General features: G+C 43.2%; 1 protein-coding gene across 2 annotated transcripts in view; it reads right to left on the reverse strand.

The window, feature by feature from the left end:
• Window positions 1-18,530, reverse strand: part of RHOT2 (ras homolog family member T2) — a 49,609-nt gene that overhangs the window by 24,862 nt on the left and 6,217 nt on the right. For both annotated transcript variants that reach the window (XM_088464555.1, XM_088464561.1), the window contains exons 2-10: window positions 15,047-15,105; window positions 14,616-14,697; window positions 9,655-9,698; window positions 8,967-9,020; window positions 7,874-7,926; window positions 7,669-7,777; window positions 7,209-7,310; window positions 5,163-5,261; window positions 4,672-4,780 (exon numbers count right to left, since the gene is read on the reverse strand). In XM_088464555.1, coding sequence (XP_088320681.1) covers window positions 4,672-4,780; window positions 5,163-5,261; window positions 7,209-7,310; window positions 7,669-7,777; window positions 7,874-7,926; window positions 8,967-9,020; window positions 9,655-9,698; window positions 14,616-14,697; window positions 15,047-15,105 — 711 coding nt within the window. The remainder of the gene's footprint in view (window positions 1-4,671; window positions 4,781-5,162; window positions 5,262-7,208; window positions 7,311-7,668; window positions 7,778-7,873; window positions 7,927-8,966; window positions 9,021-9,654; window positions 9,699-14,615; window positions 14,698-15,046; window positions 15,106-18,530) is intronic.

The following is an 18,530-nucleotide window of genomic DNA, read 5'->3' on the forward strand; positions in this document are numbered from 1 at the left end:
AAACAAAGTGTATGACATTAATACATCCCTTGAATGGTGACGTGATTATCTTAGATGAAATATACTAAAGTTTGTTCTCTTCTACAAACATCTCAAAATCCACAATGTTATATATGGAGAAAGATATTGCGCTGACCAGAAATCATCTAAGGGGGGATAGCGTACCAAGCTCACTTTTCCCACTCATAGATGAAGACTCATAAAAGTATCTTTAATCAATCCTTCTAGTCAGATACCATCCATGGATATATGCAAAATTGGACGTTATTTCTATGTAGCGTACCCCAACTCACAATGTGTTGTAGAGATTACTTCATATCAAGGTATCTTTATATGTAAATGATAAATTCGTACCCCAACTCACATATGGTGGTGTCATGGCACTCCTATACAGGTGTCTTTGTCCAATAATTTCTGCTGCTGAAATATGAATCTTCCACCATGTAATTCCAAAGTATATTGATATATAGACGTATTATCCAAGCCAATACTATTAATAATGTAAAAAATGTGGTTTCCAATATAGAAATAACAGCAGCATGAAAGAATATAACAACCAATATAGAGCCATCGAAAAAGTTATAAGGAAACATTGGGGACTTCTCAAGAAAGATCCAGTAATAGGCACTCTCGTTCCCGATAGGCCCATCCATATTTACAGAAAAGCCCCCAATTTAAAAAGTAAAACTTGTTTCCAGCTCTTTACCATCTAAATTAAATAAATCAACTGTTAGGTCTAAAGGTTTCTTTAGATGTGGTGGTTGTAGGACGATCAAAGGTGATGGGTGTAGTAAAATAGATAAGATCCAGATAAATAATAAACAGATAGAGATTAGAGATTTCATAACCTGTACCACACAAAATGTGGTGTATGCCAACAAATGTACAACAAGAGATATGGTAAGAACTTACCTTTGTTATCTCTGTTTCTACGAAGTCCATAGGGTCCACAGGGTTGACCTTGGGGTATTAGGTTGGGAACCAAATCCGGGCACCACGCAGTTAAAGCTTTTAGCTCCCAGGATGCACTTGGGTCCACTCTCCCTATAACCCCACCCCCAAGCCAGAGGCACCTCAGTTTAAGTTGGTGCCCGGCCGGAATCGGGTCACCGTTTAGTGCAGTGGGGAGCTGATTAGCAGCCCCACATGCGACTTATTCTATATTGGACGCACCTCAAGAATGTTAAAAACTAGAATTGGGGGACACATTAGAAATGTAAAAAAGGGATTACAATCCCATTCGTTGTCATCACACTTTAAAAGTGTCCACAATTGTCGGGTTTCAGAACTCTCTGGGTTTTATGGCATTAGGCAGATTAAAGACAACATAAGATGTAAAGATATTGCCCCTAAATTAGCCAAGGCAGAAATGAGTGCCATTTTTGAATATAAGAGTCTTGCCCCTCAAGGATTAAATACTGACTTTGAATTAAAATGGTTTTTATAACCCAAAACTGTAGTTCCTTTTAGGAGCTTTTTCATTGCCCGGGTAGAGTAATATGTTGTTGAGGAACATGGGTATTTTTATCTCTATTCCCACATTTTTAATGAATACTCTCACATGTTTCTATTTATATTAGGATGATTTTTATTTATATTTATATGTTTCATTGTGTTATTAATTATTTTGCTTATACTAAATGGCTGTATTATATATTTTTTACGTGCACGCCCCACTTTGGGTGAAATATGGGGGTCGGACAGTGACGGGTGACAGTCACCATGGCAACGCGGTGAATGCTGCTTAGGTTTCCGCCTACATTTAAAAACTGGCAGACATTCTGCTTAACCGCGCAGACTACATTTCCCAGCATTCCAGTGGTTCAAGTTCCGGGATCACCATAACAACGCTAGAATCACTATAACAACGCTGCCGATACCGCCCTCATCCCTAAGTACGCTGGTGGATCAGAAGAAACCGCGTTACATATTTTGGACTACATATCCCAACATGCTTTGGAATAATAAACTTCCGGTTTCTAAATAGCGCTATGGAACGTCCGGGTCTGAGGATCAGATCATAACGGAGGACTGAAAAGCCCTAAGGGGTCAGTGGGACTTTTGATGATTTACTGTTCACTGATATCCTAATTAGGATTCTCTGGGTAGAAATCCTTTCATTAAGGTTGTTGTTTTCTTTAGGTATCCTGTTAGTTTAACCGTTCGGACTACATTTCCCATGATGCTTTTCAGCAGAAGTCCGGTTCTTATTTCATTTATATTTAGGTTTTTATGTATAACATGTCATTTTTTAGAGCAAATGTTAACATGGGATATCCCATATAGATATGTTTAAATTAGACATATGTTTGACATAGAGCAAGTGTTTTTTTGATACTGCACACACCTGTTAGGAATAATTATATCAATGCTGATCCCTACCTGTGAGGAGTTGATAGGCTCACTCCCACATAAATACTGAGTTCCTCACACCAACAGCATGTCTTGAAAAAGGTCCTGGAGACCGAAACGCGTTGACAGCTACAGGTGTGAGTAACTCAACATTTGGACCCCCCCTTTTTTTGGATTACTTGTTTAAATTTTTTTTTTTTGGGGGGATATATTTTTTATTGCGTCTTTTTATTGTATTTTCATATGGAACATTTTTAAAAAATTTGACATCATCTTTCATGCTGCTGTTATTTCTATATTGGAAACCACATTTTTTACATTATTAAAAGTATTGGCTTGGATAATACGTCTATATATCAATATACTTTGGGGGCAATATCTTTACATCTTATGTTGCCTTTAATCTGCCTAATGCCATAAAACCCAGAGAGTTCTGAAACCCGACAATTGTGGACACTTTTAAAGTGTGATGACAACGAATGGGATTGTAATCCCTTTTTTACATTTCTAATGTGTCCCCCAATTCTAGTTTTTAACATTCTTGAGGTGCGTCCAATATAGAATAAGTCGCATGTGGGGCTGCTAATCAGCTCCCCACTGCACTAAACGGTGACCCGATTCCGGCCGGGCACCAACTTAAACTGAGGTGCCTCTGGCTTGGGGGTGGGGTTATAGGGAGAGTGGACCCAAGTGCATCCTGGGAGCTAAAAGCTTTAACTGCGTGGTGCCCGGATTTGGTTCCCAACCTAATACCCCAAGGTCAACCCTGTGGACCCTATGGACTTCGTAGAAACAGAGATAACAAAGGTAAGTTCTTACCATATCTCTTGTTGTACATTTGTTGGCATACACCACATTTTGTGTGGTACAGGTTATGAAATCTCTAATCTCTATCTGTTTATTATTTATCTGGATCTTATCTATTTTACTACACCCATCACCTTTGATCGTCCTACAACCACCACATCTAAAGAAACCTTTAGACCTAACAGTTGATTTATTTAATTTAGATGGTAAAGAGCTGGAAACAAGTTTTACTTTTTAAATTGGGGGCTTTTCTGTAAATATGGATGGGCCTATCGGGAACGAGAGTGCCTATTACTGGATCTTTCTTGAGAAGTCCCCAATGTTTCCTTATAACTTTTTCGATGGCTCTATATTGGTTGTTATATTCTTTCATGCTGCTGTTATTTCTATATTGGAAACCACATTTTTTACATTATTATAGTATTGGCTTGGATAATACGTCTATATATCAATATACTTTGGAATTACATGGTGGAAGATTCATATTTCAGCAGCAGAAATTATTGGACAAAGACACCTGTATAGGAGTGCCATGACACCACCATATGTGAGTTGGGGTACGAATTTATCATTTACATATAAAGATACCTTGATATGAAGTAATCTCTACAACACATTGTGAGTTGGGGTACGCTACATAGAAATAACGTCCAATTTTGCATATATCCATGGATGGTATCTGACTAGAAGGATTGATTAAAGATACTTTTATGAGTCTTCATCTATGAGTGGGAAAAGTGAGCTTGGTACGCTATCCCCCCTTAGATGATTTCTGGTCAGCGCAATATCTTTCTCCATATATAACATTGTGGATTCTGAGATGTTTGTAGAAGAGAACAAACTTTAGTATATTTCATCTAAGATAATCACGTCACCATTCAAGGGATGTATTAATGTCATACACTTTGTTTACATAAAGCGCCGCAGATTTTGTCTAATACCATTCTGTTTGCTACATTGTTGTTTAGAATCAGGGTGAGATTCTTGTAGGTATTTGGATATTATTAGTGGCAGCTTGTTCATGCGCCTTAAACAGTCATCTCCTCGCTCTTTTTTTGCTAGTTCCTCTCTCCTGCCTGAGGTGTCGCTCCCTGCTCTGGTGCTTCTAGCACACTCAGCTGATGATGCAAACTTCTGAGATACAGACCAGAGTGTGCTAGAAGCACCAGAGCAGAGAGCGACACCCCAGGCAGGAGAGAGGAACTGCACGGGGGTTGTGACAGGTGCAGGGAGCTAGAATGAAGACCAGCAACTGGAAGGCAGGAATGACCTCCTCTGTAAGTGCCAACTATAATCTGTCCCCCTAACAGACCATAGTGCAGCTGCTGCAACATGACAGTGAGGGCAGATTATCTGCCACAAAGTCAGTGACTTAAGTTATCCGAAATGACCTTAACCAAAAAAAAAGACAACTTGATATTATTTTCATTGCAAACAGTTATTGTGACAATATAGAACATATACAGGATTCTGATACAGTATTACCATGCCATACAATCACCCCCTTCTCACCGCTTAGCGTCAGGCCATTCTCCCGCACACCATCCGCCGTATTCTTCCTCACAACCATCTTCACGTCTTCCAAGGCCTGAGGGGCCAGCGGGTTCCCAAAGCAGGACTGCTACCTCCCCAGAGGAGGAATCAAACAGAAATGCAATAAGGCAAGTGAGAGCGGGCAGGTAATAAGCGGTGTGTAAATGCAAGAAGGTACTTATACACTGTAGGAGGCGGCAGAGATACACGTACAAGCCAATAAATGAAAGTTATATGAAGGTAGAAGAGTGAAATGAGTGATGACAGGGGGGAGACCAGACACAGATGAATGACAGGGCCTGTGACCAGGAGACATGAGCAGGATATCAGAGGGGGCAATGACAGGGCCTGTGACCAGGAGACATGAGCAGGATATCAGAGGGGGCAATGACAGGGCCTGTGACCAGGAGACATGAGCAGGATAACAGAGGGGGCAATGACAGGACAATGACAGGCCTTCTAGAAGCTACCTGGAAATAGTTCAGCTCTTCATCGCTCAGAATCTGATTGTTGTCCTGGTCAGAGATGGTGAAAATCCTGGTCAGAGCTTTCCTGCACTGGGGCCTCAACTGGAACGAAAATACATTACTAGGAAACTGGCTGGAACAGACCATACATGAGCCATCAGCTGCCTCGTTTCACCCACAGTAACCCATCCGCTTGTACAGACCTTATATGGGCCATCAGCTGCCTTGCATCACCCACAGTAACCCATCCGCTGGTATAGACCGTATATGGGCCATCAGCTGCCTTGCATCACCCACAGTAACCCATCCGCTGGTACAGACCGTATATGGGCCATCAGCTGCCTTGCATCACCCACAGTAACCCATCCGCTGGTACAGACCTTATATGAGCCATCAGCTGCCTTGCATCACCCACAGTAACCCATCCGCTGGTACAGACCGTATATGGGCCATCAGCTGCCTTGCATCACCCACAGTAACCCATCCGCTGGTATAGACCGTATATGGGCCATCAGCTGCCTTGCATCACCCACAGTAACCCATCCGCTGGTACAGACCGTATATGGGCCATCAGCTGCCTTGCATCTCCCACAGTAACCCATCCGCTGGTACAGACCGTATATGGGCCATCAGCTGCCTTGCATCACCCACAGTAACCCATCCGCTGGTATACACCGTATATGGGCCATCAGCTGCCTTGCATCACCCACAGTAACCCATCCGCTGGTATAGACCGTATATGGGCCATCAGCTGCCTTGCATCACCCACAGTAACCCATCCGCTGGTATAGACCGTATATGGGCCATCAGCTGCCTTGCATCACCCACAGTAACCCATCCGCTGGTATAGACCGTATATGGGCCATCAGCTGCCTTGCATCACCCACAGTAACCCATGCGCTGGTATAGACCTTATATGGGCGATCAGCTGCCTTACATCACCCACAGTAACCCATCCGCTGGTACAGACCCTATATGGGCCATCAGCTGCCTTGCATCACCCACAGTAACCCATCCGCTGGTATAGACCTTATATGAGCCATCAGCTGCCTTGCATCACCCACAGTAACCCATCCGCTGGTACAGACCGTATATGGGCCATCAGCTGCCTTGTTTCACCCACAGTAACCCATCCGCTTGTACAGACCGTATATGGGCCATCAGCTGCCTTGCATCACCCACAGTAACCCATCCGCTGGTATAGACCGTATATGGGCCATCAGCTGCCTTGCATCACCCACAGTAACCCATCCGCTGGTACAGACCGTATATGGGCCATCAGCTGCCTTGTTTCACCCACAGTAACCCATCCGCTGGTATAGACCGTATATGGGCCATCAGCTGCCTTGCATCGCCCACAGTAACCCATCCGCTGGTATAGACCGTATATGGGCCATCAGCTGCCTTGCATCGCCCACAGTAACCCATCCGCTGGTATAGACCGTATATGGGCCATCAGCTGCCTTGTTTCACCCACAGTAACCCATCCGCTGGTATAGACCGTATATGGGCCATCAGCTGCCTTGCATCGCCCACAGTAACCCATCCGCTGGTATAGACCGTATATGGGCGATCAGCTGCCTTGCATCACCCACAGTAACCCATCCGCTGGTACAGACCGTATATGGGCCATCAGCTGCCTTGCATCACCCACAGTAACCCATCCGCTGGTATAGACCTTATATGGGTGATCAGCAGCCTAGCATCAGCCACAGTAACCCATCCGCTGGTATAGACCTCATATGGGCCATCAGTTGCCTTGCATCGCCCACAGTAACCCATTCGCTGGTACAGACCGTATATGGGCCATCAGTTGCCTTGCATCACCCACAGTAACCCTTCCTCTGGTATAGACAGTATATGGGTCATCAGCTGCTAGTATACCCTACAGAAACCCATCCTCTAAAGCATCCTACCAGGTAACAACACAGCGACCATTCTCAAGGGCAACAGTCATTTGTGAAGATAGATGATCACAAAACTCCATGTACCTGAAACATCCCATTTACTGCACACTGCAGCCCTAATCTGAAGCCCCTTCTCCTTTACCTGCTTCTCCTCGGGGTCGTACAATGGCGCAGTGGGGTGTAGGACAGCTTTCTGGGCGTAGTAGAAGACTTCAGATATATTCTTCAGGTTCTTAGCGGAACACTGGAGGGATAGAAGTATGCAGGTTATACTCTCACTAACCTCAGGGGTCATATTTACATTCCCTCCCCCCTTCCCCCCCCTGCAATCAGCCGCTGAGACAGTGTTATGTAAGTAGCCGCAGGCTAAAGACCTTATACGCCAGATAACAGGTGTCCTCCACAAATCACCACCTTATCTCATCTGTCCCAGCTTGTGAGTATTCTGTAGCTTACAGTTACTATACAAACATATGTACAATAGTTTACAATGTGACGAGATAGTGCCTGTCATCTACCGTGGCCAAACTGACCAACCCGACGTCTCGCCACCTTACATCAATCTATAACTGTGGGCACAAAGACAGAGAGACGTTACTGACCTCTACGCAGGTCTCGATCTCAGAGAACTGGTTCATTATGGGAAGAATGGATTCCATGGAGCTGCCGCACTGCAGGTCTGACTTGTTCCCCACCAGGATTATAGGAAGCCTGAACAGGAGAGATAAACTGCATTAGGCCTACGCACGCTCTCCAGGCATCACGTATTACCTGGATTAGGGGACGTGTCGGATTACGCAGCTTTACCTAGAGTTTCGTTCTGCGTGGCCGTTCACCAGGGGAATCCACTTTGAGGAGATCTAGAAAGAGAAACCTGAATTAGTAGCATAACTGCCTGGGATAAATTAGGCTGCCGTATTGGATATAGTGACCCCCCTAGAAGCGCCCCGCTTACGGATAACTTTTTCTTCCTGTTCCTGGGCATCCTATGGTGCTGCAGGTGTCAGAGTAACAATGAAACGAGAAGCAGCCACCGCAGGGACATATAAAGGTGGGACCTACCTGTCTCTGCCCATAATTCTTCAGAGTGATGATTAAATTTTTATTTTGTGAGAACGCTATGTTATAGCAGCTGCACGTGAGTGTAGCGCTGTACTTACAGTGGAGGACTGCTGGGTTCCATTTAGACCGCCTAACATTAATGCTACCTCTATACGGCTGTAAAAGGTTAAACGCAATCCAGGAAGCAGCCACTTTAAATACATCGTGTCAACACTGCTTCTCATCCACTACCTATGGGCTGTTTCTGTATCAGATTTGGACACATCACCAATAAAGCAGATTGTACATTTCAACAATATTGGGCCCAAAATGTGTTCAGAGCTTCTCTGCACGAATAGTTATATCACAGACACAACAGCCAGACGTTAGCAACACGCAGGAAGAACGCAGCTCCCTGCAGGCCCATCTCACCTTCTCTTTTTTTTTTTATGTGTTCTGTTTTTATTAGAATATTTAGAAAAACACAGTTAATATAAACATTTCACATCTGATAAACCCAAAACAAATAATAATTGAATAAACATTTTGAAAAAGGGGGCTTAATTACACAAATACTGTACTATATATCAAATATAGAATATATTAAAATAAAAAACAAAAATAAAACCGTAAAAGGAAAACATATAGTAGACAACAATAAAAAAGGATAGCAGAGAAGAGAGGAGAAGAGAAGGGACCATCTCATATGAAAGACTAATAGTAGCTACTGTTCTGAAAGTCATAATTTATGTGATAGACATATAATTCCTGTATGTATCTGAGGACTTATATTCCAGCCAAAGGAACCAGGTACTGGTAAAATCAGAGGACTTATCCGAGGAGGAATATAAAATCTCACCTTCTCTATAGTGGACAACTCGGTGACATCGTACACGATGCAGGCCACGTTCGCCTGGGGAGACAGGGGTAAAAACGTAGGCGAGTTACTCATCCTGCCGATACATCCTGGGCCAATCAGACTTTATTAGACAGGTTGCTATGAGTTACTACTAATGTGACTCATGTTAGGCTGCCCACACAAACGATATTGGGAGGCTGGTCTGATATTGTAGCTTTCGGCTCAAACCTCAACGCTGGTGCCAAAACATTATTTTAATTTTTTATATCAAGCAAATTTTATTCACATTATTCACAAATTATAAACATAACGAAAAAAAAAATATATACACAACAAAATAGTTAACATACAGGTGATGCCGACAAAGAACACATCATAAAATAACAAAGCACACATTCAGAGGGGGCCAAAAAATAATTTTAACAAAATTGATTGGATTATAGTCATCCATGTTGGACAATGTGGCTGGAAGACAATGTTATAATGTGTGTGTGTTGTCGCCTCCCGACCACATTGCCAAGCATCAGTGACTCCGGAAGAGATCCAGCCACACCGCCTGTGCGCAGAATCCCCGGATATCATCCAATAGCCACACACATGCTGCATGGCGCTCTGGCACAGTGGGTAGTACCGGAACATAACCCATTGTGGGGAGGTTCACATTACCAGTCTGGTCACCTAAACTCACCTTTGCAATCTCTTCCCTGAGCTCATCCTCTGTCTGTTCCATTTCTATAGAGAGAGAGAGAGAGAGAGAGAGAGAGAGAGAGAGAGAGAGATAACATGACTCCATCTCATCAGGTAACAGTGAGCAAGATAAAGCATGATCTTCCACTAATAAATTAAATAATGTTATATTATATATATATATATATATATATATATATATATATATATAATAAAGAAAGAAGGAGTCAGCACATCCATATCAATCCATAGAAAATGTATTAATCCAGTCAGAATTAACTTGTTCAATTACCAAAACCATCAACTGAAGAGAACATTCATTCACAATTTGGCACCATTGCTTGCAAAAGGCCACATTTGATCTCCCTAAAGTGGGTTGATTCTTGATTCTAAAACCCCTAGGAATGATTTTCTCCTTGTAATATTGGGAGAGAGTCAAACCATGAAGATTTAATTCTACTTTTCTCTTTCGTAACTTCAGTAAATCTGAATTAATTTCCAAGGGGGAATCCACATCAAAGGCCAAAGATTCAGTATCAGCAAACAAGATACGAGTAATATCCTTATTTTCAAATCTTTTAACTTTAGTTAACTCATCCAAAGTATTCACTGCAGTGTCCATTGTAAAAAGAAAAAAGAAAAAAATCCAAAAAACTCAAGAATAAATTTCAAGCAAAAATTAAAAAATTAATGTAGAGGTGCTATCCAGCATAAAAAGGGTTAATAGTAGTGCAAATGAGACCAGCAGCACACTCTTGGTAGCAGCAACAATGAGGAGTGCAAACACATAATATGATATGTAATAAAGAAAGAAGGAGTCAGCACATCCATATCAATCCATAGAAAATGTATTAATCCAGTAAAGAACAAATGTCGAGGTTATTTGAGGGGCTTGTGAGCAAAGTCATAGCAATAGTTCATCATGGCACAAACAGCAGGCAATCATGAAAATACTCATCACAAGTCCTCCCTCCAGAGAGTAGCGCCCGACAGCCGTTTCGGTGTCAATCCGACACCTTCATCAAGGGCATATCATACAAACCACAACCCCTGCCTACATATACACCCAACAATCAAAGTAAAGCATACTCACCTGTACATAGACGCACAGCGGCGGGTCATGAGACCATAGCTCAGACACACGCCGGATATGCCGGAAGTGACGCTCCTGGACCGGAACTGGTCACAGGTAACCAAGACAACCTAACAACAACGCGAGCACCGGAAGTGACGATCCGAAAAACGGATCGAGTCACTAGTAACCAGGGCAACGCAACTCTATGAGCAGTGTAAACTAAATTAATAATAAATAACTCCTTAGGTAATAGCTCAAATAAACACTGTCTACAAAGAGAGCACCAGTATAAAAGCGCCATGTACTCCAAAAGGTTGGTTACTCCAGCATATTGGTACGTAATGTAACGTAGCGAGCATGATCCACATCATTGGTGGGTGTATAATAGACAAAAAGATTTTTACAAAAGAAACCCAAAGAAAAAAAGTAGAAAACCATAATACAAAAACAATACAATGAAAAAAACAACAACAACATTTCCATAACAGCGAAACCACCAATATAGAGAGACTAAATAAAGTATACAAAAAACTATAAAAAACAACTCAATGACAGCCCCTCATTAAGTCCGTGCGGGGTCACAGTGTTAAGTCGACTAATCCAGAAACATTCACGTTGTAAAAGCAATTTTTTACGATCTCCTCCTCTCCTTAATGGAGCAACATGGTCAATAGGAAAAAATAAAAAATCTTTCATAGTGTGACCATATGCTGCAAAGTGTCTCGCTACCGGAGGTGTATTGGCATCAACAGCCCGTAAAGCCTTCTTAATGGAAGACCGGTGTAAGGCAATCCTCTCCTTAAGGAGCCTTATGGTTTTACCAACATAGAGCAATAGACAGGGGCACCTGATGAGATAGATAACGAAACGGCTGTCACAGTTCAGATGGTATCCAATATCATATGAAATGTTGGTACTTGGATTAATGAATTGTGCTCCAGTCTGAAGAAACGGGCAGTTCACACAACCATGACATTTGAAAACTCCATTCTTTTGTCGCAACCACGTATTGAGCTTCGTGGCTCCAATGTCGGTTTTAGCCACTGCATCTTTAACATTACTGCTACGTTTGTAGCAGAATAGAGGTTTTTCTTTACAGAGATGCCCTATGGTATCATCAGCTTGAATGATATGCCAATGCTGTAACACAGCTTCTCGTATACGCTTAGACGCAATGGAATAAGTGGAAGTGAACATCATACGTGAAATCTGATCACCACGGTTGCTGCTGACCAATGCTTCGTCCTGCGTCAGAGTTGCACAATATGAAATGGCCTCTTGAATCTCACTAATAGGGTAACCCCTGTCTATGAACCTCTTGCCCATCTGTTGTAGTGCTAAGGGAACCTCAGTAATGTCCGAAGTAATCCGAACAACTCTCAGTAGTTGTGATAGAGGAAGTCCTTTTTTAAGTGATAGAGGATGAAAGCTATCAGCCTGTAACAACGTGTTTTTGTCTGTGGGTTTCCTGAATAATCTAGTTGACAATCTGCCCCCAGATTTATAGACACAGACATCCAAATAACAAATGGTGGTTTCACTGTAAGATAAAGTAAATCTGATACTGGTATCCAATGTATTGAGTGAATCAATAAAATCGGTGAGTAGGCTCACACTGCCAGTCCACACAAAAAAGAGGTCATCAATATAGCGTACAAAAAAATGTATATATTGAGAAAACTCTTCATGTGCAAAAATATGTTGATTCTCGTACATATGCATGTACAGATTCGCAAATGCCGGGGCCATATTCGACCCCATCGCAGTTCCCGTTAACTGCAAAAAGAAAGAGTTTTCGAAAAGGAAATAGTTCTTTCGTAAAACTATTTCCATAAGTAATAGCAAAAATTCGATATTAGGACCTCCATAATGTGGACTGCCAGTAATGAGGCCCCTCACTGCATCTAAACCATCTCTGTGTCCAATGTTAGTATAGAGGCTAGTAATGTCAAGAGTTACAAGTAAACTGGAGTCAGGGAGCGAACCCAATGCTCTGAGTTTGTTAATAAAGTCCGTGGTATCTCTAATATAATATTTAGTATAATAAAAAGTGGGAGGCACATATAGAAACCGTTGTAATTCCTACACCGTTCACCTGATTTGGATGTAATTACCCTCAAATTAAATATGAAAGTCTGCAGTTAAAGCACATCTTGTTTGTTTCATTTCAAAACCATTGTGGTGGTGAATAGAGGCCAAAATCTGAAAATTCTGTCAATGTCCCAATATTTATGGACCTGACTGTATATACACACACATACTGTATATAGAACATAACATGTTAAGATATTGCGGTAACTAATCTAAAGATCTGGAGACAGTAGTGACCATGGGGGAAGGGGGGTAGTTTTTCCTCCATGCATAGCAGGCGTAATGTCCATAAGCCTATTGCAATGAGTAGCAGGGGCAACACATGGCTTGAAACAGATCTATTACAGGGGGGAAAAAAAGTGTAAACCACATGAATGTAAAACATACATTTGATGTAAGCAATATGGAGAAATTCATGTTGGAATAAATTTGTTTATATGTAATTGTGAATACAAGTCTAACAGCGGTATCCAATTAGCAGCGCTGCTAAAGGGTCGCGACGGGGCTATCCAATTAGCCCCGAAAATGTGGCCTGACGCCGACACTCATCGTGGATTTTTTTCGGGACCTGATGTGTCCCGAAAAATGATCCACGAAAAGTTTTTTCACAGCTGAAATGGCAAAAACACATAGATCCCTGAGCTTATCACGGATCCTATGTGTTTTCGGGAGAAATATCCTATTATTTCATCCGAAATAATAGGATAAGGGAGAAAAAAAACATCATCAGCGAAAAACGCGGCTAATTGTTGGATAACCCCCTAAATAGCAATATTGATTGTGTAATGGTGCGTACACACTAGACGATATGCTCCCTGCGCAATATCGTCTAGTGTTTCCCCGGCAGGGTGTGCTCAATGTCGTTCATGGCATTGAGCACACCAGCTGAACGATATCATTAACGATATCGTTGAGCGCCGGGCTCTCTCCCCCATTCCCCAACATGCAGCAACCTGACGACATCGTCAGGTTGGCCTGCATGTTAACCCGATGAACGATGATGACGAACGACCACCGGGAAGGCGCGTCGTCCTTATCGTTCATCGTTTTTGTGATAAAAATGGACGATAAAGTGGACGACTGAACGATATCGTTAGTGTTCAGTCGTCCACTTTAATCACCCAGTGTGTACCCACCATTAGATAAAGGGAAGCAGCAAAATACTCTTACATAACAGCGCCCTCTAGTGTTTGACATGTAGAATGATGGGTGGTACAAAGTACCCCACATGGCTTTGGGAGTAACAATTTAACCAGCAAGGGGAAATGATGAAGGCCAACTGTTTTGAGCCTTTTAATTTCAGACATAAAATGTTAACTCTTCCAAATACACTTAAAATGCAATTATCACCTACGCAGACAGGCTCTGTGACTTGATAGTCTGTATTATATTAGGAATTCCCCTTGAGCCCACCGAATGGTTGACTCTACTGCATCTTATGTCTGACACAATATGCAGTACAGTATCATATTCACCAATGTATACTTTTAGCACAGGTATAAGAATGAGCACTTCTAAGGGGTCGTGTCACAAAATTATACTGCAGTGTAAATACAGCAGTGAAGGGTTCTACTGATCCCTATGATGTGTCCACAAGAACAGCCATGAAACCAGCAGCACAGAAACAGCCGCAATGAAATGCTGCAGACACCCATTTCTTTCTGCCGCATATATCATTGCTGCGTGCGCGGGCAGTGTAAGACGCATAGCATAGGGATCAGCATCACAAAAGCCCTATCTCCTTGGTGAGCCTTTGCTTGTTTCGTTAGACAAAGAACACACAAAAAGGTAAAGACCTGAAAAATCCACTATGTGGGTGGGGACCCGTTCAGGCGTGACGTCAGCGGGTATAGTGATTTCCTCCGCACGGGCTGGCACCTAGGGGGAAAAAAAATGAAGTTAAACTTGTATGAAACACAGAGTATTGGTCACATGACAAAACTCTTGTCTAATATAAGTCTGATTCGGAAACAAAGCAAATTATTAGCGCAGGCCAAAGTAGAACAAGCCATTTACTAAGCTCAACGCTATCAGTGTTTTGTTGTGAAGTGCAGAGGGATTGATGGAATGTATGGAGAAGAAATATAGAAGTGACTTAGAAAGCAGATGCATGGTCTAGTATGGGTTATGCATGCCCAGTGTGACCGTTGCATGGCGCTGCTCTGCATTTCCCAGAAACCTTTGCAATAGCCGAACTTTTATCCCGTACACCCCCAAATCCACATACCTCATCCGGGAACTCCTCTCCTACCAGAGCCATTATAAGGGATGTCTTCCCCACTTGGGCTGCAGGAGGAGAGAGAGATTAGAGCATTAATAATGGATATTTGCAGATGGAGATGATAATTGCAGTGAGTGTTACAATGGATCAGCTGAAAGGCTTAGCCTGTGACAATACATGTGCATGAGAGGAATCAGCGTGCTTCACGGACCATGATATTTGTCCCCTATAATTATACTGTACGTAGAAAGTTGATGCACACTGGGGGGGGCCTGTAGACCACAGATGAGACAGGACTGACAGCAACACACGTGTGAATATGTTTTTCTATGCACTCAATGTAACTTTAGACCGATGTAAAACTAGGAGTCGGGGAAACTATATTTGGCTGCTGCAAATTTGCGAGTACGGTTTATACTTATGTAGATGTAGAAGGGAGAGTTATAGTAAAACTTAACACAGAAAATCAAAAAGGTTTGGCTGACCCTGGCGCTCCCTGTGTAAGCTGAGTCCGGGTACTGAACTGGTTGCAGCTGCTCATGCCATAAAAACTGTGCAACTTCCCAAAGAAATAAATATACAGAGTTATGGGCTGCACAATCCTTTATTTATGACCCAACAATCTCACTATATATTTAATGTATATTTATTGCCACATACTGTAAATATGAAAGACTAATACTTAAACAGAATCTATAAAAGCATCTACTGTAGGATACTTATTAAAAGAATAAAGCATATAACACAATATAAAACACATATCTTCGCTCACACATATAAAAGTCCTGTGTAGCAGGTGAGTGGACAGACACCGGCAGTATTTCCGAGTAGCGCACTACACAACACCGCCAGCAGACAGACTGCACAGCTTCAGTCCAGAGGAAGCAGGTCCTGCAAGACCGGAGATTCATACAATGTGCGGGGTGAGAACAGCGGCCACTAAGGGGCGCTGACAGCCGTCACCGTGCCTCTCTGCAATCATTCCGCAACCATCCCGCACAGATTACAACATATATCTGGTACAAGTTTGCGGCAGCAGGAGCTGACACCACAGACAGAGCCCCGGGGCAGCGGGAGTGACACACGGCAACCTTTTCCTCAGCGTTGCTAGAGGATACCAACACCACTTTGTGGAGAAGAAAGCGGCAGGTATGTGACCTGGTCACAAGGAGCAGCGTACCCAGCTCCAATCCTCATTCCTCTGGTCACTAGGACTTACCATCAGGAGTCCAATCATCAAATTTTTCGACTCTGATACACCCACTGATGACGGTAAGTAACATTTGAGCTTAAAACTTGGAAACTTTATATCTTGTCTATCCCTTATATCCACCAATTGGATAATACAGTTTTTTAACGTTGTTGCTAACCTATAGCAATCAACTCACCTGCTGCACAGGACTTTTATATGTGTGAGCTAAGATATGCGTTTTATATTGTGTTATATGCTTTATTCTTTTAATAAGTATCCTACAGTAGATGCTGTTATAGATTCCATTTAAGTATTAGTCTTTCATATTTATGTGGCAATAAATATACATTGAATATATAGTGAGATTGTTGGGTCATAACTAAAGGATTGTGCAGCCCATACTCTTTATATTTATGGTAAAATTTACCCTTGTTAACTCTCTTTCTTCAAAGTCCATAGGGTCCACAGGGAGACACTGGGGTGTAGGTGGGACCTTGGAGGCCCGGACACCAACAGCAAAGCTTTTTCAACCCCAGGATGCTCCTGTCCTACCCCTATACCCCGCCCACAGCATGAGGGCAACTCAGTTTTGTTAACAAGCCCAAGGCAGGAACAGGAGAGGAGGGAAGGAAGACTGGTACAATGAGGAATCACACTCTCACACAGGGAAGGAAACAAATGACCAATAGAAGAAACCCATAGAAGCCAGGTGCGTCACGGTGGGTGCCCTGTGGACCATATGGACTTTTCTTCTTCAGGGTCCATAGGGCTCCACAGGGGAGACAATGGGGATGTCCCAAAGCAGTTGTTCAAGGGCGGGGACACTCCTGAGCTGAAAGGAGAACCCGGCGCCCGAAAAAAACATCCTGAGAGGCAAATGTATCAAAGGCATAGAACCTAAGAAAGGTGTGGACAGAAGACCATGTAGCCGCCTTGCATAGTTGTTCAGCAGAAGCGCCACGGCAGGCTGCCCACAGAGCGAGTAGAATGAGCAGATACTGTAGCTGGCACAGGAAGGCCAGTCTGCATGTAAGCCTGTGAGATAGTCATGCAAATCCATCTGGCCAGAGTCTGTTAGCTGGCCATCCCTTCTTATGGAATCCATACAAGATGAAGAGGGAGTCTGATTTCCTGATGGACTTAGCGCGGTTCACATAGATCTTCAGAGCACGGACCACATCCAAAGACGCCTGACCTGCCAAGAGGTCTGGTGATTGCAAAGCCGGAACCACAATTTCCTTATTAAGGTGGAAACAAGAAACAACCTTGGGAAGGAAGCCAGGGTGCGTGCTAAGAACAGCCCTGTCCTGATGAAAGATCAAAAAGGGGGAGCGACATGAAAGCGCCCCTAAATCCGATACCCTACGGGTAGATGTCAAGTTGCAGCGAGCCACTTGACATCTACAGATTCCAGGGGTTCGAATGGAGGATCCTGAAGTGCGTGGAGAACCACTGACAAATCCCACAGAGTCAAAGAAGGGACAAAGGGGGGTTGTATACGTAAAACACCTTGTTGGAAGGTGTGAACATCCGGTAGAGGAGCAATTCTGCGCTGGAACCAGATACAGAAAGCAGAGACATGCGCTTTCAGAGATGCTATGTGGAGTCCAAGATCCAGTCCAGCCTGAAGAAAGGCAAGTATTCTTGAAACTTTAAAAAAAACTTGAGGGTCATAGTTTCTAGGGGCACACCACTGGAAATATGTATGCCAAACCCAGGAATAAATCCTGGCAGAGGCCGGTTTACGAGCTATGATCATGGTCTGGACCATAGAGCTAGAATATCCCTTAGGAGGGATGTCTCAAGAGCCAAGCCATTAAAGACAGACGGGCCAGGTCCGGATGTAGACAGGGACCCTCAGACAAAAGGTCTGGTCGAAGAGGAAGTTGAAGAGGGGCGTCTATGGAGACTTTGAAGATCGGAGTACCAATGGCTTCTGGGCCAAGCCGGAGCCACCAACAGGACTGTGCCCCCTTCCTGTTTGGATGTCTGAAGAACCAGAGGAAGAAGGCAGACTGGAGGGAAGAGGTACGCCAAATGGAAGGTCCACCTCACAGACAATGCGTCCACGAAGGCCGCGTTGGGGTCCCATATCCTGGCTCCATACACTGGAAGTTTGTGGTTGTGTCATGAGGCCATGAGGTCCACATCTGGTAGACCCCATTTGTCCACCAGTATCTGAAAGACTTCTGGATGTAGAGAGACTACTCCCCTGCATGCATGTCGTGACGGCTGAGAAAATCCGCTTCCCAATTGAGAATTCCTGGGATGAACACAGCGGAGATGGCATTCCGTCCA

The sequence above is a fragment of the Taudactylus pleione genome, unplaced genomic scaffold (assembly GCF_031769625.1).
Source record: "Taudactylus pleione unplaced genomic scaffold, aTauple2 ptg000061l, whole genome shotgun sequence".
Lineage (NCBI taxonomy): Eukaryota > Metazoa > Chordata > Amphibia > Anura > Myobatrachidae > Taudactylus > Taudactylus pleione.